Genomic DNA, 27,262 nt, shown 5'->3' with positions numbered 1-27,262 from the left:
TGAACAGAGCCATGAATCTGGAAGTGGTGCTGAAATTATTTAGCAATGTTGTGCCTGGTTTTCCACTGTTCTCTCACTTCACCTTCCTGTCAACACCAGTGGGAGGGAGCAGGGAATTAAGACCAATAATTTTGAAAATATTACTTTCAATTTTTAAGCTGAACTTGTGAAATTTTTGAATGCAAATAAATTGCAAGTCCTGAAATAAAGATTATAAGTGGTGGTGGACACAGAGGATTATTCAAGTATAATTTACCTTTTAAGATTGCTTATTTAAAATACAGAACAAATGACAGAAAAACCCAGGGACATTTCAGGATGGTTACTGAGGAAGAAAAAATAGCATAAAAACAGTTAACAAAATGTCCATATAATTAATCTATAGCAGTTTCAATAGATTTTTTTAAATACTTTAGGATTTATTTTAAATATATATTAGCAAATGAACCATCATTTTGTTTAAAATTCTGTAAAGTGCTCATTCAGTTAATGATAACAAAACTCAATTGTAGCAAGACAAACTAGCTGGAGTCTACTCTGCAAGAACATCAAAGGACAGCTTAGCTTTCATTTGCAAAGAGAAAAGAAATGCGTAGGTTTCTTCACAGCCCATATTATAATACCAGAAATTGCATTTTTTTTCTTTAAGAAATATATCCTTTAGAATATTAAAAAAATAAGTTTAATAAAGCCTGTGCTTAAAACAGCCAACATACTGTATGAAAAAAAATTGCACATTTGATATCCCTTCAACCCTGCTTTTCATCCACAGGATAATGTGAGGAGTATATGATGTTGTTGGAAGGTCTCTTGAACACAGCTGATTTTCCTAAGCTATCAGAGCTTCTCACAGCAGGTGGAATTTTCAGCACACACAGAGTGGTTGTCATGGCAGCTGCTGACCCTCACACACCACTAACATTTTCGTTCCCTGGGCCGGTACTTCCCTTGGAGGTACCATCTAAACGATGTGTTCCTATCGTGACCGCCGAGTAATCCTTGGCCATCATTTTTGCCTCTTTTTTCAAGCTCTTCATTTGTGCTAGCTGGAGCTGTCTGGAGTCATATGCAAGTGCTGGGATAGTGTTCACTAAAATCAGCTGGAAAGGTTTCTTCTCCTCCTTGTAGCGACACTGGATGTAGCGAGAGAAAGCTGAGCGGTAGGTTTTGTTGAACAATGTGTACACGAGTGGGTTGACAGCCGAGGAAAGGTAGCCAATCCAAACAAATATGTTAAGGAGTCCTCCAATGACCTCTTCTTTGCATGACTCCTTGCATATAACAGCCATCACATTGGTGATGAAAAACGGGCACCACATCACAACAAACAGAAAGAAGACAATGCCAAGGACCTTGGAAGCCTTCTGCTCATTGCTGATGGATTGCATGGTTCTCCTCCCTGAAGTCCCCGTATCTCTGTTCAAGGAGCGCTGAAAGAGTTTCTCTGAGGACAGGGAACTCTGAGGGAGGAAGCTGAATGAAGTAAACTTGGTCTTAGGGCCAATGTCATTCACACATAGCATAGCTTCCTTCTGCAGCGACTTGATAGTTAAAAAGTAAGTGACTACCATGATGGTTAGAGGGATGAAGAATGCCACAAAAGAGCCTACTAGAACGAAATTTTCATCTGCAAGTAAGCAGATGTCTTTCTTAAACATGTCCTTCTTAAATACTTTGGAGTCGTCTTGTAGTCCAAAGACAGGTACAGGCATGGAGATACCTGAAGGTGGATGAGAGAAAGAAGAGGTTAAAAACGATAATGAAAAACACTTCCAGACTCCAAGAAAAAACAAATAAATATCTACCTGTCTTCTTCCTGTGGCTGAGGTGATCATAGCTATACACATTACGTCAGTCACACGTAACACATTTGCTTCCTTTCACCTGTCCTATGATACCTGGTAGCCAGAAAAGCCTGTTTTTGAATCTTGGCATCCTTATAATGATCTCCAGACTTGCTCCTTGGTCCTTGCCACCTTGGCAAAGGATTTTATGAACTATGACCAAGATGACACTATGTATTTCTTTTCTGGAGTGCCATAAGAGTGATTTTGGACTGTTTTTCATTAGAGGATTAAAAGTGTTCTGGCTTCTAAATAATTCTGGGAAATACTAATTTTAGGAGGAAAGATAATTTTTTGTCATAGGTCTAATCTTTCATTTTGTCTTTCTCTTTTCTTGCTGCAATCTCCATATAGTTAAATGCTAAATGCTAACAAAACCCAGCTTCCCATGTGGCAATGGCCAGATGAACAACAGGAACAAATTAAGCACTGAGAGACACTATGAGGCAGCCTGAGATGTAGTTTATCCTGCAGGACTGCAAAAATCCTTCCACTGTATTTCCAGCTAATAGAGGCTGCCTTCTCTGCACACAGCCATGCAAAATTTGTCTTTCCCTGAAGCACGCATCCTTGGCAAGACAAGGTGACAAAGTCCATTCTCCTTGGACTGCTCTGCATGTTTCAAGCCTACTCAGCCATTTCCGCAGGGATTTCTGCAAATGCTGCTACAGTCTGGGTAAAATCTAGCAGCTGCTGTTTCTCTGGTTGTTGGTTTTGGGTTGTCTTTCAGAATTTGTCTCTTCCCCTCCAAATGGATACTGTCTCTCCAAGAGAGGCAATGTTCAGACAATGAAAGAAATTATGTGCCGCAAAGATAGCAAAAGTGGAATGAAGCAGGGGGTGATATTGCAGCCCTGTTTGGATAAAAGCAACCAGGATTCTGATTCCTATGGAAAGTTAGCATAATCTTTGAGCTTCAGTCCTGTTTGCATTTTGGATCAGAAATCTCAGTTGCTGTACCTGGCTTATGAGAAATAAAAACATTGACTACAGAAGAATTTCTTACCATGTGAGGATTCTGTGCCCTACTTTGTTCAGTGGATGCCCAGGAGTGACCTTACTCATTCACAGATGAGTCCTGAAAGATCTGCATTTCAATGGTACTTTCCTCTACCTCACTTTTTTTTCCCTTCTTACCACTCTGCTGCTTAAACTGGGAGTTCTTTAAAAGCACAGCCTGTGTCCTCATTTCACACATATCCAGTGCCCAGCATAACAGCTCCAGTCCTAGAGGAAGACTGTGGAGTACAGGCTCAATACCAAACAATAATTATCACAGTAATAATAATAATATTAGATTATTATTCTGTTCAAGTGCTTCATTCTTTTTGTTCTTCTGGAGCTTCTACAAAGACCTTTTTTTTCTAGGAACACTGTAGCTTATTTTGTCTTTGCAACTTTGAACTGAGTCATGGCATTGCCTCAGGCCACTTTAGAAAAATGCTTTTCTTATCTGCCCAGGGCAGAAGCTGGTGGAGACCCTGTGGTATTACCCTTTCTGTTTCTCCTGCTCAAGCTCTAAATGTTTGAACTTCGGCTTGGAGAAGCCAGTGAGTGAGCTGCAAATGTATGCAGTCTGTGGCAACTCCTGAGCTGAGCTGACAGAAACCTCCAGTGTTTTTAGCTACTGGCTAAAAAGGTCAGAGTCTTCTCACTGAAAGCATGGAGGCAGAGGTCACCATCAGAAGCCAGACTGTCCAGCCATGGCTGAGTAATCTGGGGTGCTGAACAACTCCAGGGAAATGAAGAATGCTTTGAAGTTAGTTTTCTCTTTTTGGATGAGTCGAAGGGATGCTGAAGGCATCCAGCACCTCCCAGCATCATGCTGCAGCTGCACAAAGACACAGCATTAGTCAGAGTAATACCACAAGTTTCCCATCTGCTTCTGCCCTGTGCTGATAACAGCGAGGCTGTTTTTTCATTTAATTCAAAGACCTAGCTTGAGCTGCAGAGATAAAATAAACAGTGGTATTGACAGAGTAAAAAGATGCTTTTCATTACTACCTTATGGTTCAGCTGCATGAGGAGGCATGGGAGCAGCGGCTGCAGCATTAAAAAGAGGAGAATTTTGGTGTAATTTGCATGCTTTTTCAAGTAAAGGGCCAAAGTCTGTTACAAATTCTCGCCTGAAACAAGGGGAGCAATTCCCCAACTGCTCTGTTTTATTCTCAGCAGCTTCTGCAGATTGGCATCTAAATCCAGATTTCTGGCTTTAAAAAAGGGAAATGGCCTTCAGTGTGCAGCAGAAGTTCCTGCATTTCTTTGCCATTCCTTTAACAAGCATGGAAGTGCTGTAGCAGCAGAGCTGTAGCAGGCACTGCTAGTCATGTAAGTTTTTCTGAGTGACCATGCAAGGTATCTTTCCCTTACAGCCACAGGGAAGTGGTCTGTATAGAGTTTGAAAACAGCAGAGATACCACACTTTTGTGGCAGAGAACACTGACAGCTGTAAACTGCTTTTTGTGTAACCCAGTTCAGTTGATGCAGGGCATCCCTCGACACTGTGGCATTCCTGCATGGAAAAAGTTAATGTCCAGCCCAATTTTCTCTTTTCATATCTCTATGGGGACTAAATTTACTATTTTCCTCCTGAAAGGAACAGGGTTTGTCCCCTCTCAACAGCTGGCTTTTGCAGCATAAGTATGGCAAATTCCATGAGGACACAGGGACCAAATTCAAAGGCAGTCATATTTAAACTGGCAGTAAAGGAGCTTCCATGCACAACTCACATTCACTATTTTGATGGGATTTTTAGGAATCATCACATATGTCCAAGAATATCACCCATATGTCATGTTTGGTCAAGATCAAGTTTGTCCTGTAAACCCATAACAAAACGTCCTAGTCTAAAGTTGCGTTAGCATTATTGCAACTGACTGAATTAATTCTTTAAAAGTTGAATATGAATGATCTGTTTCACCTGGATGATTCAGATATATACTCATTGGTTTACTTGTCTTTGCTTTCCAGCTCCCTGCTCTTGGTGACTGGATGTTTAAGGAGACACAGATGGTGCCTGTGCATTCAAATGTCATAAGAAGAAAATCAGCTTCACGCAAAAGGATCATGCAGAGCTACCAGGTAGGGACAAACAGGTGGTTGGGAAGTGAAGCATGTGCCAGCAGTAGATCTGAAGGAAACAACCTGGAAGGGCTGTAACAGCTATTCCACACCCTGCCCATTCCATGCTCCCACTAGCTGAAGGTCAGTCTGGAAAAAAATCTTTGTATCCCCTGAGGGCTTTTTTATGATTTATCTTCCTTGGCTTTCAAAAGAACCTTGGCATTCAGCACAAAATAGGAGCATCCATTCAAGCACTGAAGGTACATTAGCCACTCCATTTCCCGTTGACATTCCCACTTGGAACATTTTCCCTTGTCAACAAGCCCTAAATATTATGTTCCTCTGGCACAAGGTGGTTTATTTAGATGGTTTGATTTATACACACGTGGCTGTTTCAAACTGTGGATTTTAATAAACCAGACAACAGATCCCAAACAATGAAGATGAGTAATGAATTCTCCATTAAACCTCAAGAATTTGGGCACAGTTTCAGATTGACAAAAGGCTCTTGAAAACACCAAAGGTTAAGAAGTAAAGCAATGGCATCTCTTTTTGTTCTCTCAAAAAGTCTGCTGAAATTGATAAAGGTTGATATAGCGCTACACATTGCTGGCTTCAGAGGTATACAGCAGCCACAAAACCACTTTAACTGGACAGGTAAACTGGGTTTGCAGCTGCCTTGAGCTGCTGAGACTATCAATAAATCAAGGCTATAATTTACAATATGCATGTAGGGTGGCATTCTTGGGTTACTTGGGGTGAAGACAAGGAGGGGGAAGTGAATTGATAAGGTGAAGGTTCTTTCAGTGAAGTCTCCTTTAGGCAGAAACTGTCAGTCACATGCTTTCACCTTGCATATATCTATTTCAATTTTTTATACAAATGAGCATTATTAATACAAATGAGCATTATTCTGTGCCTTAATAAATGTCTAAGGGTTAGGAACTACCTTTTAGACATGTCACTACAGTTTCTCAAAAACTTTGGCACCTTTGTTTACTTTCTCATAAAAAACAAAAAACTCTCCCCATCTCAGGTCTTAGCAGTTACTTTGATTCAGACATACCAGGTCATGGGCCAGCTCACGGGCCACTGCACAAAGATGTGCTGAGACACTGGGGACCTCTGAAAGGATTGCTGCTTGACAAGGCCAGGTCTCCTTCAAGCAGCTCAATGGGGCCATATTGTCTAATTTCTTTAGAAAAGCCCATGTTAGTATCTGGTGCCCGTTGGTGCTCAGAAAATATCCTCTGTCGGTACATTCAAACAGTACACAGATGTCCATGTATAACTCACCTGCTACATCCCAAGGCATGCAATGCATAACCTCAGTTTCATGCTGTATGAAAATTTCCTTGTTGCACACTGACATCACATTATTTTTAACATTTTTGACTTAATTAACCACACAAAAGAATATTTGTTCCTTTGGGCTACCATGGTGCCATGTGTGGATGTTTGCTCAAGGAACACAAGCCACAGTGAGTCACTTGTTGCAGGGGGCCATGGACCATGTCTTCCTCTGAGTATCAAGGATGGCAATGTGTCTGGATCTTATATGAGGAGCTGGACTTTAGCAACAGTTACTTCCACTTAAACATCTGCAGAGGAGCTGCTCACTCTGGCTTTGTGTCTCTGCTTGGCATTTGACACTCACCATTATGGTTGGTACATCCTTACATTTCATTGTCATTACATCATTATTTTCCCAAACCTGCCAACAGCTGCTCTCTGCATGCACCTGACAATGTTATTCCCCCACTGACTCCTTTCCAGTCATGACAAACCCTTCACTATGATAATTTTGTTGCTGCCAGAGTAGTGCCAGCCATATTTCCAATGCGCGCAAGTTGCTGATAAGTGGCAGTGCAGAAGCAGAAATTTCCACCTGGGAAGAGGGGATGTTGAAAACCTCAGTGTGGATTGGGAATTACCATCTGAGGCTGCATCTAGTTAGCACGAATGTTAAAAAGCTTCTACCTCCCCTAGTCAGCGTGACAATGTCCCCAAAGTCCTGGGCTAGAATTTCTCCTCACATGTGAGACCAGCGCAGAATTCTTCCCTGGTGGTAGGTATTGGTATTGGTGGAGGTGGAAGTGGATGAGGAGCATTCTCTCACAAATCCCCACATAATATTTGTTTTCAGATGGATTTCCTCAAGAGCTAAGTGAGTGAGTCACAGTGCTGGAGCATCGTCTCCTTTCTGCATCCTGAGAGGCTGTACTCACAGGAATGGAATCAGGGTGGGTCCAGGCATTTTCCTTGTAACTGCTGATAGACCAACTTTAGTTTTTTATTCAAGGGCACACATGAAGCTGGTTTTCTGTATCTTTCCTGTGGAACACTTCATTTGGTCACACACATTCTAGTTAATACAAGTGAAAGGAAAACAAATTTAACATCACGTAGAGGGTGTGCCAGGTAACAGCTGGATTATTATATTAATTTTGAAATGGCTTTGTTCTTGACAGCTCAGAAAATCTCTAAGGAAACATATTATTTAGCCCAGCAGGAGATACATTCGATTCTTTTTATGTGAGAAAAATATGGTGAATGATAATTTATACCATAAATTATCTATTTCACTTTAGAAAAACAAAATCAGCTAAGTATGTGTGTCCTAGTATGTTCCTCATTTATGTCCTCAGTCCTGAAGCCTATTTCATAACAAGAACAGAGATATATGTCTCCAAATTAATTTGTAGAACTGTGATAGTAAAATAACTATTAATAGGATTAGAGGAGAATTACAGGCAGGACAGTGCAAGAAATTAAGGACAGCTGCCCCTTTTTGACCCAGCTGTTTATAAATCCTGGCCTCCAGAGTGAGCTGAGTTCTGAGAGAGGAAGCTGCTGATGGAGTCGCTTTCTGCTTTGATATAAAGCTCAAAATGTGCACACAGCCCTATTTCCTAAAGGCAGCAAGAATACAACAGCAGGAAATAGTTTCTTTGCTTTTGGCTTTAAGTGCTTTTCCTGCCTATGCAATCCTCAAATTCTCTTTGCTAGTTATGCTGTAGGACTTGTTTACAGTCTGGCTCCCCTAATTTTCTTTTTGGATTTTTCAGGCCTTCTGAGTATTTGAGGGAGCTACAACCTTTTGCCTAGCAGCTTCCAGTGGAGCCTATTCCCCAATACAGTCTTTGCTTTTCAGCTGGGGACATTATTTTTCATTTGGACAGAGGCTTCTTCCAAGGTGTTTTTTAGCTTCTCATAGAGATCTCCAATTAAGAGAAGCTGTTAGCTCTCTGTCTAAGGGGGTTACTCAGTCACTAAAGGGCATATAGAAATCTACATCTATCAAACAGCTAGAAATAAAGAAGGTGAGGAAGCAACTTGCCTGGGGGATGCTGGCTGAGTAGAGCCCAAGTCCAAGGTGGACAGCAGCTACAACTCTGCTGCCATTTGGGAGCTGGAAGGGTGCTGGGCATGTTGTGCTCCTCCAGGGGATATAGGCAAATGACAACTGTAGGCTAAGGATGCTCTTCATCCATGGTGATTAGAAATGGTAAAAAGTAACTGGCCTTACAATGCAGAGCTTAATATTTAGTCTGAAAATTTTCAAGGGGTTCCACCTGTCTCCAGTCTGTCTCTGCACAGAGGGACAAGGTTCTCCTCCTGCTTTTTGAGCCTGCTGCTTCTGTGGCTCAGCAAAATGCAGTAGAGCAGGTCAAACACCCTTTATCTTTCTGCAAGATCAATTAATGTTGTTTATATTGCATTGGTGCTTTTAAGTTCCTGGTAGCGACGGTTTAATTTCTAGTCAAAAGAAGTTAGAAATGTATGGTTGGCACTGGCCTAGGTAAATATGTTAATTTGCAAAGGAAAAGAACCTTGTGTAGAATCAACTTCAGCCATCTGTGATACCCCCTCTGTTTAGCATATGACCTTTCTGCATTCCATGTCAGGTGGCCTCACAGCATTCACTGTTCAGGCCCCTAGGAGAGCAGATTTGGGGATAAGAGTGCTTTGAGAAGAAGGAAATACCATACCTTTTTTACAGGATCTTCCTAGATCAGATGTTATTAATTTGTCTTTTTAGCTATGAAGCTTCAAAAGGATCCTGGGGCTAATTTATTATGTGCTATACATGCTATGTACACAGTAAGGCTTAAAAAAATACTTATAGCAGCAATAAGCCAGAAATTATGGAAAGACCCTCGATATTCCACTGCCATAATCAAATAATGCCTCCTAGAGCAGTCTAAGTGACAAGATCCCCTGATAGTCCTGTTTTTATATCTCTGTCTTTTAATTATTACATGGTGTGATTTGCTGAATGCTGATAATTTACTTAACTCTGCCCTAATCTTCCACTGAACTGAATAGAGATTTCTGTTAGTATCTCTGAGATTTCTTCAGCAATGCTACTTGGCCTCATTGTGTAATTTAAAAGGACACTGAATGTAGCTATCAGATAAATTTTTAAATCATTATTATGAATTTTTTACAATAATTTCACACTCCATCTGAAAGGCAGAGATAAAAAAAACTGTAATTCTTCTGGATTTTCTAGACCTCAGACCATGTCCCAGTTGTTTCTCCATGGCTCCTTTTGTGGTTGCTTGCAGAAGCTGCTCAATAAGCAAATTGTCAGCTTCTTACTAGTTACACAAGGAGACTGCAGCAGTGGCTGGACAGTTATTGGGATAGATGTCCTGACATGATGGATAATTTGGAAAGAAAAACAGAATGAGAAGCAGCTTAGAGACCTGCACAGGTCTGAAGATGATGAGTCAGGATCCTGAGGTTTATGTTTCACTGTCCACCTTGCAGCAAATGCCCTTCAACCTGACTGAACTCTGTTAGACCAGCCAATGCCCTGGTCACATTTACAGGGTAATGGTGTTGAAGAAGAGAGAAAAAGGGAGCATATCTGAAGGGATTGTATCTGCCCATATTTCCACCATCTACTGGCGTCTGTGTGGGTGTTACAGCGTGATCCTAGGCTCATCTTTCTGTTAAATGTCGCAAAGCACCTAGGAAATAAAAAGTAAAAACATGATCTGTTCTGTTAACTTCCTCATGTCCTGCAGTAGTATGCAAGGCAGGACTGTATTTAACTGGGGAATTTTCAATCTAAAACCTCTGAGTACTTCTGTGGATGAAAGAGGAAATTTACACTGCTCACTCAGCGCATCTTGGACCTAAAATCACATAGTTTTTCTCTCAGGATACTCACAGTTCAGCTCAGTCTATAATCCTTGCAATAGTGGTCAATTTGACATTTCAAAACTCTGATCAAATACAAGAAGTTGTAAAAAGGCCTATGTTCTGCCAAAAGGAAATAAGTCTTCCCAGTGGGTGTGATTTATTTCCAACATAAAGGCAGGATTGAATACTGTGAAATACACAGATTCCAATTTTGATCAGGCAGAAAAGAAAGCCTTTATCACAATGCTACAGCCTGCTTTCAGGACATCACAGGAGCTCAACAAGCTATTTTCCATCAATGACCCTGGAGGACATCATAGGCAAAATCACCTGACAGGTGTTTCTAAATTTGTCTCAGGTAATTAGGAATATGTTGTTGCAGTTCTGACAAAACACTTGACTTTTATTAGCTGGGCTTCTGCTTAGAAGTGATGCCAATGGCACAGGCCAGGTAATGTGTGGGGAAAGTTAATTACAGCCTGAGTGTTCAATAGTTTGCAATGTTCCTGCTGGTAAAGATAAATGTAAGCCTTTAATTTTAAAAAATTCTCTGATACATGAACCTTTTTTAGTGTCATAAAACAAAACATCTGGCTTAAGCCAAATGTAATAAATATGGAACTTGTGAAATCTTTCTGTATAATTTTAAAATGAATGAAATTTTCTCTTTTCTTGACATTTTCTTTTATGCAACACTGTGCTGCTTGTGCTAATGTGCCGCACCATTTTTAATTTAGAAGGTGATTAAATGCAGTCACAGCGTACAGACAACAGAATTTATGAATCCTAACATAATTCCTTGTACCTTGTTCTTTTGTTATCATTTGTGTTGCATGTGGCATTTTCTATGCAGAAATCCAGCTCCTCTGACTAGAGATGCTGCCGTTTTTCTTAAAATGTTCCATTTACTCTGATATATCCTACAAAGAGTGACTGGCTGATTGTAGGTCATGTTGGCACCCACCAACTTCTTATTCAAAAACCCCTCATAACAGGACAGGTCTGGTCCAAATGAACTTTATGCTTCTTGCTGGTAGCTTCAAGAGGAAGAAGAACATGGTCCTTATGGTCTTCAAAACAAAGACAAGTTTTTTTAGAAAAAGGGAACTAATTATTTCATCTTCATCTTGACTAAGCAGGCTCTTTTCTATCAAAAATACAGCTCTATTGCCTTTAAAAATAAAACCAAAGCAGAAAGAAAAGCCACACAATACTGATATGACCATCCCTCATTCCTTTCACTTCACTTTCATTCCTTTTCCTTGCAAAAGGACTGCTCACAAAATGAGCGTGTGTCTTTTTCATAGGCAAAACCCTTCATCTCATCCTGATGTAATTACCCAAAGAACATGGTAAATATATACATAATAATTATTCTTCCTTTGATGACACATATTTACTGGTATAATATATTCTCCCCCATCCAGATGAATGCTGGATTGCTCAGTGTCTTTGGTTTGCAAAGGTGTCCCTACAGACACATGCCTGTGTCTCATATCTTTATGTTTCCAAATTTGGAGAATTTAGAAAGCACTTCAATCATTAACATTCCTTTAAGTATTTTTTTCCATAAAGACAAGTAAAATGTTAGTAACACCTCCTTGTCAGATGAACAAACATGTACAAGTTCAAAATGCAATGAATGCAGATAATTTCCTTAACTCTGTATAGAAATTGAAAATGCAAGGTTTTTAAACCTTTGTAGTTAGGTGAGGGAGATATGTGTGGTAAGCTGATGGTCTGGTGGATGTGTTCACTCTTCTGGGAAGAACAAATCATGCAAAGGGTTCTGTTACATGGAAAACATGGGGATAATTTACTTCAAAGTAAATAGGATATTTGTGTGTCTTTCTCAGAAGCATCTGAAGTAATGCCTCATGACCACAATACATGTGCTAGTCAACTCAGAAATGTGCATCAGAGCACTGAATGTTCCTTTTCCATGGAGCTGAACCCCAGACAACCTGTACATGAAGGGCTGGTTCTCATTAGTTGTCACTACTGTAGGAGTCATTAGTATGGCAATGAACTTTCTACTGACGTAATTGCTGCTGCCTACTGAGCCTCATACATTGTGTCTCTGTGAAGAAATACGGTGAAGATTCTATTTCTGAGATGGTTCTGAAGCTCTAATACTTTATTCATGATATTTCAGGCCAACACCCTTCATTATAATTGATGTAAATTTCTCTGTATGTTGTGCAACAGTTTTTTTTCAATTTTATCAATTTTATTTTTATGGCATCATCTACATCCACAAATCATAAAGGTCACAGGGCAGCCCGAACATAAAAACTACAGTGTTTGCCCCTGAGACCCTGCAGGTGGAGTGAGCAAACATTATTTTCATTCTCTGAGAGATGGTTTCATGAGTATGATAAAAATAAAAGAAATGTTCCCTAGGGAAATGATAGTGTAGTAGATATTTTAAGTTTAGCTCCAGCACTTCCAAATGTAGGTGCTAAGCTTTAAATCTATATTGCCAGAGTACTGTTCAGTGTGTAATTATTTGCAATTTTATATATTTTGGCTGTATATTTCATGTTTTAGCAAATTATCTTTTCCTATGCCAAGGCATCCATGAATTAGAATTGATTGAAATGGCAAATTATGTCACCTGGAAGAAATGGATGTGTAGCAGATTCAGGACAGGGATTCCCAGCCTGCAGTTTATTAGCTGTTTGTGCCCTTTGAAACCAGTAAAGGGATTTTCAAATGAAAGCTGTGCTTGACAGAAAGACTGAGCCTAAGGAGACCAAAGCTGTCAACAAAACACAATCCAGAGGCACAGGTAGTTGAAGTCTCCCAATCCCTGCTGCTTCCCTGGCCCTTCAAATGCTGTTAGGCAGCAAGAAGCCATGCAGAGAAATCGCAGGCTGCCTGTGAAGGAGGTGTAAGCCTCTGTATCAGCATAAAATTTTACACTGCCAAATTAGCTGGGGGCTCAGTTGCACTGGGCTTGATTTGTACACCTGGGGCTAACTTCACTCTGCACTTTGGAGAAAGTTGCTTCACATGCTACAGTATTTCTCATTTTCGAAGCCTCAAAAGCATTGGCAAAATTTTAGAGTTATGTGGTGGGAGGTATTTTACCAGATTCATCCAGATCCATGTTGGGCTTTTTTTTCTGCATGAAAAGTACTGAATAAATCTAAGTTGTTAGTGACTGGGGAGTGCAGAGACTGCCTGAAGGCAGTGAACAGATGTGTAGGCTGAGTGAGAAATGATAAGAGAAAACTCAGCTTAGAGTGCTTGGGCTTCATCAGACTTCACATTACTTAGACCATTAACAGAGGAATAGAAAGAAATAAGAAATGAGAAATGTTATATATAAGGACTTCACATTCATGCCTGTAATTCTTTTATGTTACCCTTCAAAGAGGGGATGATGCACTGTTGGCCTCTTGCAGAGCAATGCCTTTGTTAGGCCCATTAGGGACTCAAAGGTACTTTACATGTATTTTTCAGTATAGGCTCTATTTACAATTCTATAGATTTCACTTCCATTCAAAATTCTATTTTTCTCCAGCAAGGAAAAATCCTTTGGCATTTTACACCTGTTCTCAATAATAAAGCACCTCTGTGCTTTAAAAGAAATGGAATAATTTTCAGGGTTTAATGAGCTTTTGCCTTCAACAACAAATAATCTAATTATCTAACCACTGTGCACACTGGATGATTTAAGAATTAAAGACACAATTAGAATCTGTTACAGTAATTAGAATCTATTTTAAACCAATTGCCTGTGGCATTACACGGTCAAGTGAAACATAGGCTTCTGGCTAAATGCTCTTCTTCCACTAAATGCAAAAACAAATGTTACCACAATTTACTTTTTTTAAACTGATAAAATCAAGATTTCAGAAGTGAAGTAAACTAAACTATCTGTGCTTTTTTTCTGCTGTTTTTAAAATGCTTCATATGTCACTGAAGCCAATGGAAGGAAGATCACTGATTGCCTTTGGTTAAAATTGACAGAATATATTTGTAGTGAATAAAAGGAAAATTACAATTTTAGGGAATGAAAGTGTAATTAATTGGGTACACTAGAAGTTATAATCTAGGTGAGTTGGGTTCAGGCCCAACAAATCAGCTAGAAGTATTTGCAGGAGTCAGTGAGCAGGTGTATAAGGGTAATCCAGCTGATATAACGTTCCTGGATTTCCAGAAGTCCCTGACAATACTTTTTATCAAAGGCTGTTAGTGAAATTAAATCCTAATGACAATAGAAGAAAGATCCTCTTGTTGAAAAAGAATGGGTTGAAAGACAAGTGGTAGGATTAAATGGTTTGTTTCCATATTGAGGGTGGTAGAAGGCAGCATCTGAAAGCCCTGTATGTTCATCAATGCTGTTCAGTTTAGCCTGAGCTGTTTGCATGGTCACTGGAACCGATTAAATGCACCGCCAACACACAACTCTCTGCTGCTTCTCCCTTCTTCCTCTGCTAAAATGAACAACTGTACTGGGGAACATAACACCTTTCAGTTCTTTCTCTTGCTTTTTACCCTCCATCTCATACTTCACAGGTCACCAGCTGAATGGAAAACTGTAGGAAAATAGGGAATTCAAAGGGTGTCTGTTCGAGGCTGGAGAGCAAAACCTTGGATCTGAATCTGTAAGTGAGATGGCAGCTACACCAGGTGCTGTGGAAGGTGTGTTGTGCCCAACACCACCTCTGCCTGTGCCAGATATCATAGAATGGTTTGGGTTGGAAAGAACCTTCAAGATAATCTCATTCCAACTCCCCTGCCACAGCTAGGGACACCTGCCACTAGACCAGGTTGCTTGGAGCCCCATCCAGTCTGTCCTTGAGCACCTCCAGGGATGGAGCATCCACAGCTTCTCTGGGCAATCTGTGCCAGTGTCTCACCATCCTGACCTCACTCATTCCAGTGAGAGTTCTTAGCCATAGCTGTGTGAAAATGCAAAGAGTTAAATCCTTTATAGCCCTGTCACTCTAAGTAGCACTGAGAGCCTGGAGACTGGTAAATGATACATGGAGCACCTCTTTGTTCAGAAAGCATTTCCTGTTAGTAAGTGATACAGAAAGCACCTTCAGAAATCCATTTACTACATATTCCTAGCTGGAAGGTGGCAGATCAGGAGGATAAGGGTTGATGACTGACTGACAGGTTGCATGGGTGATCTGGGATCTGTCAAGATTCCTTACAATAACTGGCATTTTTTCTTTTTTCTAGTAATACAGAAATATGGCACAGTGCAAACTTAGTCCAGCCTGGCTCATCAGTTTCCTATAGCTTCTTCCTATGTGTTTGCTTTCTTATCTGTCCTCTGGAGCACATCCCATTTGCCATAGCTTGTTGCCAGGTTGGAAACCAACCAGTCTTCCTTCAGCTGGTCTCCCAATGCCCCTTGCTTCCATGAGACTAGAAACCAGCTGAGCATCACTTCATTCATGCCCACCTAAGTGTGCTTGCCTACATTAACTTGTACCTATTTAACCTTCTCACTGTTTTGATGACATGAAATTTGTGAATGAGATGGAGTTATCCTGTTATCCTTCCTATTTTCCTGACATCCACTGTTCCTTTACACATGTCCTTATCCAGCTGCAGTAAAGCAGGACTCCGTCCTCTTCACTCATGCCACACTTGAGAGGTTTCCAATAAAATAAGGAGTTGTATTTTTCAGAGTTCTACAAATAGGGACCACATTGCTATCACTTGCCATGATAATAACAAGTAACATCTGTGACTCATCTCCTCACTGTTAGAAGATAGTTTCTCCAGAGAGCAGAAAAGGTGTTTTTACAATGGATATGTTACTAGTTATTACTGCAAAAAAAGATGTAACTTTTGAAACAAAATATCAAGCGATCAATTAAATAAACCCTCCTGCCACAGGACATAAACCATGTTCTAACTGGTAGGGGTAAAATAACACGTTTTTTCCAGATTCCTTTTAATAGTGAGCTGATTCAAACACTCTGAGAAAAGATGCTGAGCAAAGTGGACCACTGGTTTGCCCCTGGAATGGTCATTCTGATCATTCTATGAATTTGTGTTTAAACAGGACAGTAATTTCACACATACTAAGCACAAGGCACCACACACAAGTGCAGACAAACACAGTATGCACAATTTTAAGGGATGCTTGACTTACTTATGCTATATAGAGAGAAATGCACTGAAAATACTTGTACTTAGCAGTTTCAAAAACTGGAAAAACTGGACAGAGTAGGTAATATGTTTTCTACTGAATTAAAAAATGTGACTGTAGAAGAGACAAGATATGATTCATTTAAATGAAGACATTTGCATCTGAGTTGTTATAGGCTTCCTTCATAGTTGAGAACTAGGTATGTTTAGGATGGATTTTACCTGGCCTGTGCCAGATATCTACATCTGATCAGGTGAATGCACCCCAGAGCCAGATGCTGTTGAACCTCATCAGGTTGTGTAGAATGCAGAACTGTCCTCCTGTTGAGTGAAGACTCCCATGATTTCTTGTTGTGCAGCAGAAGACACAGTATTTTAAATCTTAACAACCCTAGACTGCTTTTTCTCAGACTGTGGGCCAGGATCAAAAGGGAGGTCAGGAGACAATTTAGAGTGCCAGGCTGGCAGCATGTTAAGCATCATCTCCTTTCCCTACTCTGGGAAGAGTGGCAAGGGATCACTGTTACCACTTGCAATAATTTGTATTAGCCAGGGAAGGAGCTAATTTCCTTTGATTGCTGACAGCTCACATCTCTTCTAGGGCACAAGAGTGAATTTTTCCTGCCTCTAATACAAGTGAGCTGCCAATGCTCAAGGGTCTACAAGCACTGAAAGGGAACTGTATTTTCAAAGCATTTGAGAACCTCCACCCCAGCTGTGTGAGGAAATTCCTGATGGCATCAGACACCAAACTGTCCCAACTCCCATGCCATAAGACTGCTCTGTAAATGCCACTATCAGGGGAATGAAAGATCAGTGTTCCCCTGCCTAGTTTTGAGGCTCTGGGTTTTGCCAGTGCACAAAGAGATTTGTGTACTATGCCATTCAGAACACCTATTTTGGATGTAACTCTGAACTGTCCTCTGGAGAGACTCCTCTCACTCTCACTGCACACAGTACCTGCTGTCTCCTAAATAGGATGCATAAATTCCCCACCATACACACCAAGAAAGGCAGAGAAGATCTGCCCATGAGAAAAAGCTCTAAGCAAATTACCTAAATGAGAAATTGGGACAACTGACTTACATATAACAGGGAAATACTGTTTTTCAGTTGATATATTTTTTTTCTCTTCAGATGTTTAGGTAATGATGATTCATCAGTATGGGAAATCAACACATCTTTAAAATAAACTTGAATGTGGTCATGCTATCATTGATGTATATTCTTTCAGTGCTGCTCAGTTCTCCTCCATTTCCCACTGTTGCTGATTTCCATTGCATAATTACTATATTACATCACTTTCACAGAAGTGAAAAGCAAAATACTGCAGGCAGAGAATAAAGTTTTAGACTGCAGTATATACATCAAATCCTCTCAAAAGCTGGAAACCTGCAATTACAAGCTGAAATGTTGCCTCACTTACCAACTGATATGGTCCAAACAGCAATGATTTTGGCAAAAGCCTTGGTTCTGGAGTTGAAGCGGCTGTGGTGGATGGGGTTCCGGATGGCAATGTAGCGATCCAGCGAGATGGCACAGAGGTGCATGATGGATGCTGTGGAGAACAGCACGTCCAGGTAGATCCAAATGGCACACAGCTTCCTGGGCAGAGGCCATTCGTATCCTGCACAAGAGAAAGCTGGCATCAGCTAAAGATGTGGATATATCCCTTGTTGTGACACGTGCCTTAGTGCATATATCCTTCTAGGAGGATAGTAGTAAGTACTATGTAGTAGTAAGTGTTACATGTAGAAGCTGCCTGACATTGTTTTAAGAAAATATTTTTATTTGTTTGCAGCCTTCTAACTGTAGCTTTTGGGGTTAACTCTGCTTCTTTCCCAGGCTACAGGCAGCATATGTGTTTTCTTTTTAATTCTATTTGCATAATGCTAGTGCTTGGTGCTATGATTAAACATTTTTGGCAGCAAATCTATGAAAAGAGAAGCAATTTTGTCATTGTAAACCTGCAAGTTCTCAATTTTGCTTTAGGACTTTCTATCCACGTAATTACTGCATTTTCAACACCTGCTGATATGCAAAGCTGCCTTAATTCTGAAAATAAAACTTTGGATTTAATGGAAACTAAAGAAGAAAAATTATTTATTGCATGCCAGTGATATTTATCTCACCTGTCTTTAGGCTTCTACCACATACCTAAATGAGGATATTCCCTCTGTCAATGAATATTGATAGGCTCCTCCAGGGAAAGCAAGCCAAAGCAGATGCATTAGTGTTTACCAATATCCAACCTACAGCTTCTTTGCTGCTAATTAAGCCCTTACTTTTTCCCTGTTTTTTCCACTATCTATGAAGATTAATTGATTACTTTCCTTTCTCAAAGCTATTGGGAGATGGCTATCATGGTTTGCCCAGTTTTGTGTTTATTTTTTTATCTTCCAGTCTAAGAAAAGCCTAGTAATTTATCTTTTTCTTACAGATCATGCTTTTAAAACTTTTTTCCTTTTTGTTTTTCTGCCCTGGAATGCATTAATTTATCTGTATAAATATACATCTTGTATATCATTCAGTGACTAAAAGAGGACTCTTACTCTTGCAAAGGCCTCCTGACTGCTAAGTGAAATACAAGACTTCTTCATGGATCTTGAAGCGAGTGTCTTTACTTATACAACCTGGAATGGTAAGTGTCTTTTTAATGAAAATATCATTCTAGTGAAGGACATTTAGCTAATGATACATTTTGACAGCCAGATCTTGTTCAGCATTCTTGAAGGCCGGACAAATTTCACCAGCAGAAGCTGGTTTGCTTCTTTACCTTTGCACTTATCCTCGCTGAATGCTGTTTGTTGGTTTCTCTTCAGGGGTCCAGATTCTTGTTGATGATTCTCATCCTGTCCCTCTGAGTGCCTGTAACCTCTCCCAGCTTGGTGCTTTTGGAAAGCTGTGTAAGCTCTCACTCCAACTATACATGTTGTTCAGAGCAGTACTGAGCAGACCCAGGCTAAGCAGAGCCCTGCAGGACCCCCATTCAAAATCCCTTCTATTCCTGCAGGGAACCACTAATAGCTCTCCTTGGAGCAAGTTTTGCAGTTGTCTTGTAGTGATTTAATTCAGAGGATATTTACCCAAGCTGCCCATAATAGTGTGGCATGGGAAAAAGCCAAAGCTCATATTGTGAGAATATGTAAGTATTTTGGGGACTGCCTGTCTTCCTTTGGAGATACAGTACAAGATTTGCAGCAGCAGGAATGGAAGGAGAGGTGGAGGAGGAAGATCTGTGCCTAATTACATTTAGTCTCAGTGAGTACTGAGGAGACCTATTTCTTGCTGTTCTTCTGTGGGTTGCTGTAATACAAGCTGACCCTGGCAAGCCATACAGCAGTTATGGATGTATTTTATCATGTTTTCTGCTCTTCTGTTGGGAAGTTTGGTCCCTGGAGTGTGTTATGTGATGGCTGGCTTTCAGGGGCATGACTTCCCAGTAGCATCTCTCTGTCAGGCCAGGCCAGTTTACACAGGGAAAACCATCAAAGTATTTTTACACTTGACAACATACATCTTCTCTTGCTTCAGTGACCTTTGGGAACACATTTGTCATATCTTTCTAGACTTCTCATCTTTGCAGTAGACCAGGATGGGGCAAGCATAAAACAGTATCAGTATATGAGAGGAGAAAACTCTGGATGCAATAAGGTGCCCCCTTAATAAGGGTGTAGATAACATCTTCCAGGAAGTTTTCTGCTCTGGAGTCATGCCCACCTTGGCAGGACTTACTGGGTGCTGCCTTTTCCAGCAGTCTGGGGCTGCTGGGTGGATGGAGAACCCTGCCCAGCCCAAAGGGTGCAGACTGGCACAGGCACATGTCCGGCATGGCTGGGCACCCAAACCAGAATTGCCCACAAGAAAATCATCTCTGGACAAAGCAATCACCATACTCCTTCAAGGGGCTGCAGGAGGAGTGGTGGGGGCACTCTTCTTCCTCAGGCTTGGGGGTGTCTTGGCAGAGCAGGTGTGTTCAAAGGCCTCCAGTTTGAGCTCAAGACTCTCAGTATACGTGATGTGGCTGAAGTTGAGAAGCTGCAGCCAAGAAAGTGCTCCTGTGGAAGGGGAGGTTTCCCTCCGTGCCAGCACTGATCATCCTGCAGGTTGATGGTGCACCACACCACGATGGTTCTCCTGGTACCACTGCGTGCCACCAGATGATTTTTCACCCCAAGTTATGCAGCTTCCATCCCTGGTCTAGCAGGGGAAGAAGCAGGGGAGAGGGGGCAAAGCCAGCGCAGCCCCTGCCCGGTGCCCCGGCCGTCTCCGGCAGGGCGGCGCAGCCTCGCCCGGCCCGGGGGCTCCGGCTTCCAGCCCCGGCCCCAGATCCCTCCCCAGACACGGCTCCGGCGCCTCCTCCCTCGGCAGCGGAGCCCGGCCAGCAGGAGTCCCTGTTGCTTGTCTCAGGGAATCGCGCACGACTCTAATCTCACCCATCGGACGATTCCTGCTTCACGCTGCTTCTCCCGCCAAAGATAATCGCACACTAATACGGTAAATCACGGTGTTGTACCATGACTGATGCCAAATGCGGTCAGCAAATGCTACTGGGGGCGATCTGTGTAGAGATACTGAAAACGGAAAATAAACTTCCAACTTTCTGGATTAAAACTCCATTAAGAACAAGCCCATGTTTGGACCTTAAGTCCAAAAGTAGTGAAGTAATAGAAATCTTTTCAAACCATCTACTTTCCTCCTGACAATGTGTAGCTTCTCTTTGAACTGCAGCAATTCAGTAGCATTGGAAGGCTCATTTCTGAAGTTTAAGGACACTAACAGCCTGACAAAATTGGTGCTGAACACATAGGGTGCTGCTTGTTCTGGCATGGGCTGTGCTGCAAATGATTTTGGTGAAAATGAGAAGAAAGATCTGCTATTAATCACCTGCAAGGGCATGAACTGTGAGTCACTATTAACTTAATTAACTTCTCTTAAGAAATAATAGTTTTGCATTTATAAATGTTACTAAACAGGCAGAAAGCCCATCCATTTCTTAACTCCTGCAGTATTTATTCCAGCATTTGCTAGTAAGTAGATATCTAAGCAGGGTATTGGTGATAAGAAAATTATTTACATTTTTATTATTAACTAATTAAGGAGGCTGCCTACTTTGAATCTAAAAGCAGTCATCAGTGTTTCAGTGCATATTTGCAGAGGAAAGTAACTGGCAGGACCCTACATTCTCATTGGGAATATGAAAATTATGTGCCGGGGAAAAAACCTGAAAGCAATAGAAAGAGTAAAGCACCTTCATATACACTTGGAGACAATTCATCTGACAACTGAGTGATAAACTGATGTTATGGACTGTGTTTAAAATGCCTGCAGCTGGAAATACAAAATAGGAAAAGATTCAAGTACTTCACCTGTTCCACCCATTAACCAGTGACACACATTTCAATTTATATGGAGTGATAACAATTTTCTGCGGTAAGAGAATGAAATCATAATGAGAACAAGATGTTATTGCATGCAGTGTTTAAGGCTTATCAATACATGCAGCAGTTACACAGCTAATACTCACCATACAGTATGGTTAACATGGACACAGGCATGACAAGGAAACCCAGCAGCATATCAGCTATTGCAAGTGACATTAGAAAATAGTTAGTGGCATTCTGTAGTTTTTTCTCCAGTGAAACAGCCATGATGACGAGAATATTTCCAGCAATGGTTAAAACAATCACTATCACTGTCAGCAAAGCCGGCCAGTTTTTCTGTGAAGGGCAACACGGTGGGCTCATGTTACTTTCACATGAAAGATTGGTTAGGTTGTCAGAGTTCACAGTCAAGTTGCAGAGATGTGATATATTAATTTCTCCAGCTCCATAAACATTTCTGTAGAATCTTCTCTCATGGTTTATTTGTATGAAGGAGTTTGCAGTTGGGTTCACAGAGGTCTCTCCATCACAAAGAATATCCATTGCTAAGTCCAAAACCACAGAGATAAATTGTGAAAAACAGGAAATTATCACCCTTTGCCACCATTGGGCATTATATTCCTCAGCTCTCCATGCCAGAAGTTGAGGGTGCACAATGTTTTGTCAATTGTATTTTTGCCACTGGTGCGATGCAGAAAAACATACCAGAATAACTCCAAAAGCTGAAATGTTCTGTTTTCAGTTTCAGAGGAAGTCCAGTGTTAGCATATATTGAAAATCCAGCTGAAAAGTAAAACCAGGCTGTAGGATACAGAATGTGGACTTGAGGCTTCAGAGAGCAAAAATGTTGGAGAAATAAAAGACATAAAACTTTTGCAACCACTAGGACTCCCCTCTGGAGCTACGTCTTATTGCTATTGGTAACTGCTATCACACAATTTTAAACACAGCAGTATTAAAATATCTTGCTGTATTAAACAGCAAAACTCTTGCTTCTCTATTAAGAAAGTTGATTAATGATTCCATCCAGCATCTTTTTCTTGAAATAATTAAATATGCTCTTATTTATAGTGCATCTTCCATAATATGGCTGATAGTCTCTGTCTTCTGTTGTATTTCAGAACCATTTTCAGCCTCATATCAGAGACTACACATTCTGTTCCATGCTGATTTTTGTAGCTAATTGTACCTTTTGGCCCAGCATGGCTTCAGAATGGAAATTAAACAACTAGATATTGTTATAAAAGAATACAATTTAAGGAAGACTTACATTGCACTTCAGAGCCCACTTTCAAACCGCAAACAGATGCACTTTGCACCCTGGTTTACAATATTCTTCGCTGTGTTTAGCCAGTTCTGTGTCTTTTTTTCTTCAGCCTCCTCCACAATGGTGGTATTTCAAATAGTTTTTTGACTTCTAAACTGCACACTTGAGTGAAGCCAGTTCCTGTGCTGCGAGGCTTGCTCTTTTCTTCTGAGAGATAGGCTGCTCGCCGGCTCTTTCCTTGTGCATTTCCCCGCCCCGGGGCAAGCTATATTTAAAGTAATAATAATATCAGAGCCCTTCTTGAAGTGACACAAAGGAAAGCACGCGCACACGCTCCTGAGAAAGCAGCCTGCACGGAGGAATTACTGATTGCAACAGGAATGGAATTTCTCCCTTGCTGCCTTGTTCGGATCGTCAGACCTCCCACTCTCTGGATGTCAGAAACTGCAAGGTAGCAACAGCAGAGGAGGGCAGGGGAGGGCAGAGCAGAGAGGGTCTTTTTGGTAAACCAGCAGCTTTTTCAGTGCTTGTTTAAGAGGTTCTCTGCTTGGGGGCTTTTTCAGTACACGCTTTCAATTTGCAGCGGGTGGCTCACAAACAGCTGCATGCAATTACAGGGATTTACAGGATGCAGGCTTGAGAGAGACAAAATCTAAGGCTTGCAATGGTAGATACTAGTGAAATATGTAAGTGAGAAGTTTTTTCCCTAAAGAGGGGAAATTCCACCAGCCTTAAAAGGCAGGCATAATAGTCAGTCCCCTTCAGTTTTAACTCCAGGTCTGTGCTGACATATGAATCAAATTGGTAATAGATATTTATAAAAAACTGGAGTCACTCTGATGTCACACTCTTTTGTCAGGAGATAGATGTAAATGCCAACTCCAGCAGCCTGTCCCAAGCAGGCATCCCGAATGAAACAATTCTGTAAAGCAAAGTGTGTAGAGCAAAGGGGAAACAAAACAGCCTGACACTGCTTCTGCCTTTTACTTCTGCTGCCTGGACATACATGAAGAAATAGCCAACTCTTCCATTTTCAACCTAAAAAAAAACAGCTCCCAGACTTTCTGAGACTTAGAGTTGTCAAAAGTGTTGCTGAGTGGGTCTGCTGCTCACCTGCACATCCTGAAATATATTACAGACTTCCCTCATGGTGGGAACAATGGCTTTAAACAGGCAGGCTCAGGCAGGTCACAGTGAGAGCTCAGAGAGGTGCCAGTGTCACTGGGAACCCGTGAGTCCTGGCAGATCCTTGGGAGCTGCAGGCTGCTCCCATAGCTTAGCCCTGTATGCAGCACTGATAACCCTGCTGCAGATCCCAGGGAGCTTCAGACACATGTAGCCTTACTAGACATGTGCTGATCTCTTCATGGACCCAAAACCATACCAAAGTGAATCTCAGGGCACACACTGAAGCCCATTCAGATCAGTGGGGCACAGTTAAAGAAAGCCTTTCACAGTAAAGTTTTTTGGAGCCAGTTTTACCCACAGGTGAACCCAGCAAGACTGGGCAGATGAGGCAGTAGCTCCCACTAATGCCCATGTGGGACTTGGAAATGTGTCATGGCAGTGCTAGTTTCCCAGGTGAGGCCAGAAGACTATCAGACAACACAAACTGGTAAAAAAAAAAAGGTGGTAATGCTGGATTTAGCAAGAAATGTTTTGGCCCTGACAGTCTAACCCAGAAGCCAGACAAGGAACTTTTCTCTCTCCTTTCATACAATAACCAAATGGGTTAGTGTGTTCACCAGGTGAATTTGGCATCCATGCTCCACAGGGTTTGGTGCCCGTCCCCACAAATGTGAGAGTGCATATCTGATGCAGAGGGTGGGCTCTACTTCTGCTGAATGCAGTCACTGTGCAGAACAGGGCTCAGGACCCCTTGGCTAGGGCTGCATACCACCTTTGTGAGGAGCCCAGGGGTCCTGCTGCTTTCTTAGAAGGCTGGCTCTGGGCCCTGACTGCTATAGCGTAGCACTCATGGGTGTGTCATGGGTGCCACTCCTAAGAAAGAGTAGCAATATGTTTATTGATACAACCCAGTGATTTTGCCAAGCTTCATGGTAAATGTGAGGAGGGTTTAATAAGATCTGATGACAAGGTGCACTTGATTATTTATGGCATAAAGGACAGGGTCAGACAAATCAGGCAGGGAGAGAGACTCTCCTGTTGAGTCATGAGGCTCAGAAAAGACCTCCTTGTGTTCTAAAGTGTTCTAAACTCCTTTTTAGAAGGGAGTTTATGTGTGCCTAATTCCAAACTTAGACTTAGTACACAGTTTATATCTGAAGGATTATATGTGCACAATCAATCTTTTGTGTTACTTAGCTAAGATTTCAGAGTTTTACCATGCTATTATTCATTTACTGAGAATCTCTTGAGTCAAGGGATCTCTCAACTCTGAGGAGTAACCTTGAGGGCTACTACTCAAAGCAAAGGCCCTGGCAAACAGTCCACTGCTCTGCAGGAGAGATCAATGAGCCCTGGCTGTTCACTATTTATGAAGTAAGATAATTGACTTCTTGTCATATTTGCATACCAGCTACAGAAGTTAATTTCTTCCAAACTTGGCCTGAGTTGGACCTTGACAAACAGTGTGGTTGGGTGTGTGCAATGACTCATTTAAAACTGCAGCTCTACTCAGGACATCAAGAACATCAAGTGAAGTGCAAGCCAGCTGAATGTTGCCTTGCCTAAGACCTTGCAGCTACAGTTGTAAACTCTCCATTTAAGGACTGCACTGTTTACTTTGGTGTATCTGTAGACACATGAGTATCTACCACAAGGTCTGAGCACCTTCTGAAAATTTAGCTTTCCTGACAGAAAGCAGTTTGACATATGTGAAACTGAGGCACAGGCATATTAAATTTTCTTGTAGGTTTGCACAGGAAGCATTGATAAAGAAACTAGTTTTGTGCAGGTTGACATATCAGAGACAAATTTGTGATCTTACATCTTCTAGCAAGTGTGTTGGATGTGCAACTGATCATGAGTTTATCGTATTATTTATCTCAGGATTTTTATTTTATTTTGACTGCAAAAGTTACTCATGTCACCTTCTCCCAAGAACCTGAAAATTGCTTTCCTTCCATAAAGTATCACTGCAGCTATCAAGCAAAAGAGTGTCCAATCTTCATTTGCAGAGCCCAACAAAAAGAGAGTACCAGGGCTCTCATCCATCTGCAAAACCAAGAGTGAGCCCTACCTTGAGAATTCGGTGTGGAACAACTCCTGGGTGATCAGTCATGTCCAAACCAGCCTTGACCACTGCTTTTCCTCAAGGTGGAAAGATCTGGGAAGGTGTAGGTGCCACGCTCTTCCACTTTAAACCAAGGAGTTTGCAGGTGGAGAGCAGCAGAGCCCTGGACGCTGCGACCTGCAGTCCCAAGCAGTGTGTCTGCGCTAAGAGCAGGCAGCTGCGCTCTGCCCCAGCCCATGGAAATTAAGTGGAATATTAGCTTAAAATGGCAATAATGTGGTTGTGGTAGACAGAAAGCAGTCTCTAGAAACACAGCTGGCATGGGAACAGACTGCATATTGCTTTTTAATTTCTGGAAGGCACCAACGTAACAAATTCATGACAGCCCCTCCCCTGTTCCCTGGCTCTGCTTGGAAATTGTTTGCAGGCCATTATTTTGTTCTCTTCAGCAGGGATTTTATGCTTGGCATGGTGCACATAAACACTTCCTAGAAATGCTGCTTTTCAACAATTTTCATCTGAAAGTGGAGAAGTTAAAAATCTAGTTTACATAATTCAAATTTGGTGTTCTCATGATTGTTTCAGGTGTAAAAATCCCCAATTTCTGAGCTTGCCATTGCTCTCTGGCATTCTGAATAGATTTTGTAATCAGTAAATGTAGGAGTAACTGAGGATGTTAATCAATCACTTTTATATCTATAAGTGGATAGATATGGAGGCAAGTGAAATGTGAATAATTTGTGCTGCTGTTGAGACTACTACAGTTTGGTGTCTCTGTTTGCATTTATCAGGGGCTGTTGGATGTGAATCAGAGGCTAGTTATTACAAACCAGGACTAATAACTAAAAACCCTCCTCTCTTTTTGATGCAGTTAAGTTCATTCTGGACCTCTCAGCCTTCTAGACCCATGCCATTGTAGTGAGGTGACAACAGCTTGACATGAGCCTTCTGAAAATCATGCCGGAACAACATCCCTCATCTCAGCCTTGCTGTTCACAGGTGATGGTCCTGAGCAAGCTGGGTGTTGCAGCACCAGAGCACTGTGTCCTGGTGACTGTAAACCTGAGGTGAGTAACTGGCATGGTGTTGTAGGAGTCTTTGCTGTGAAACAGGATGTCTGTAATAATTTGCTCTGAATTGCTTTTGAATGACAATGGAGTATGAGAATTTGAGGCTGAAGAGAAAGCTGGAATAACTCAGTCTAACTACAATTTCCAAGTAAAAAGAAAATATA

General features: G+C 41.4%; 1 protein-coding gene across 2 annotated transcripts; it reads right to left on the bottom strand.

Annotated features, from left to right (window-relative positions):
• On the bottom strand, window positions 1-23,030 carry HTR2A (5-hydroxytryptamine receptor 2A). Of its 2 annotated transcripts, XM_058800060.1 has the most exons (4): window positions 22,836-23,030; window positions 21,709-22,366; window positions 17,608-17,808; window positions 1-1,720 (listed from the first exon to the last, which is right to left on the bottom strand). In XM_058800060.1, exons 2-4 carry the CDS (start codon window positions 22,106-22,108, stop codon window positions 906-908), a joined length of 1,416 nt encoding a protein of 471 aa, XP_058656043.1. In that variant the 5' UTR covers window positions 22,109-22,366; window positions 22,836-23,030; the 3' UTR covers window positions 1-905. The 2 variants fall into 2 exon arrangements, with proteins under 2 accessions (XP_058656043.1, XP_058656042.1); XM_058800059.1 differs by having other exon boundaries at window positions 21,709-22,981.
• Window positions 23,031-27,262: the final 4,232 nt, after the last annotated feature.

The sequence above is a fragment of the Ammospiza caudacuta genome, chromosome 2 (assembly GCF_027887145.1).
Source record: "Ammospiza caudacuta isolate bAmmCau1 chromosome 2, bAmmCau1.pri, whole genome shotgun sequence".
In the NCBI taxonomy this organism is placed as follows: domain Eukaryota; kingdom Metazoa; phylum Chordata; class Aves; order Passeriformes; family Passerellidae; genus Ammospiza; species Ammospiza caudacuta.
This window is presented reverse-complemented; position numbering and strand designations above follow the sequence as displayed.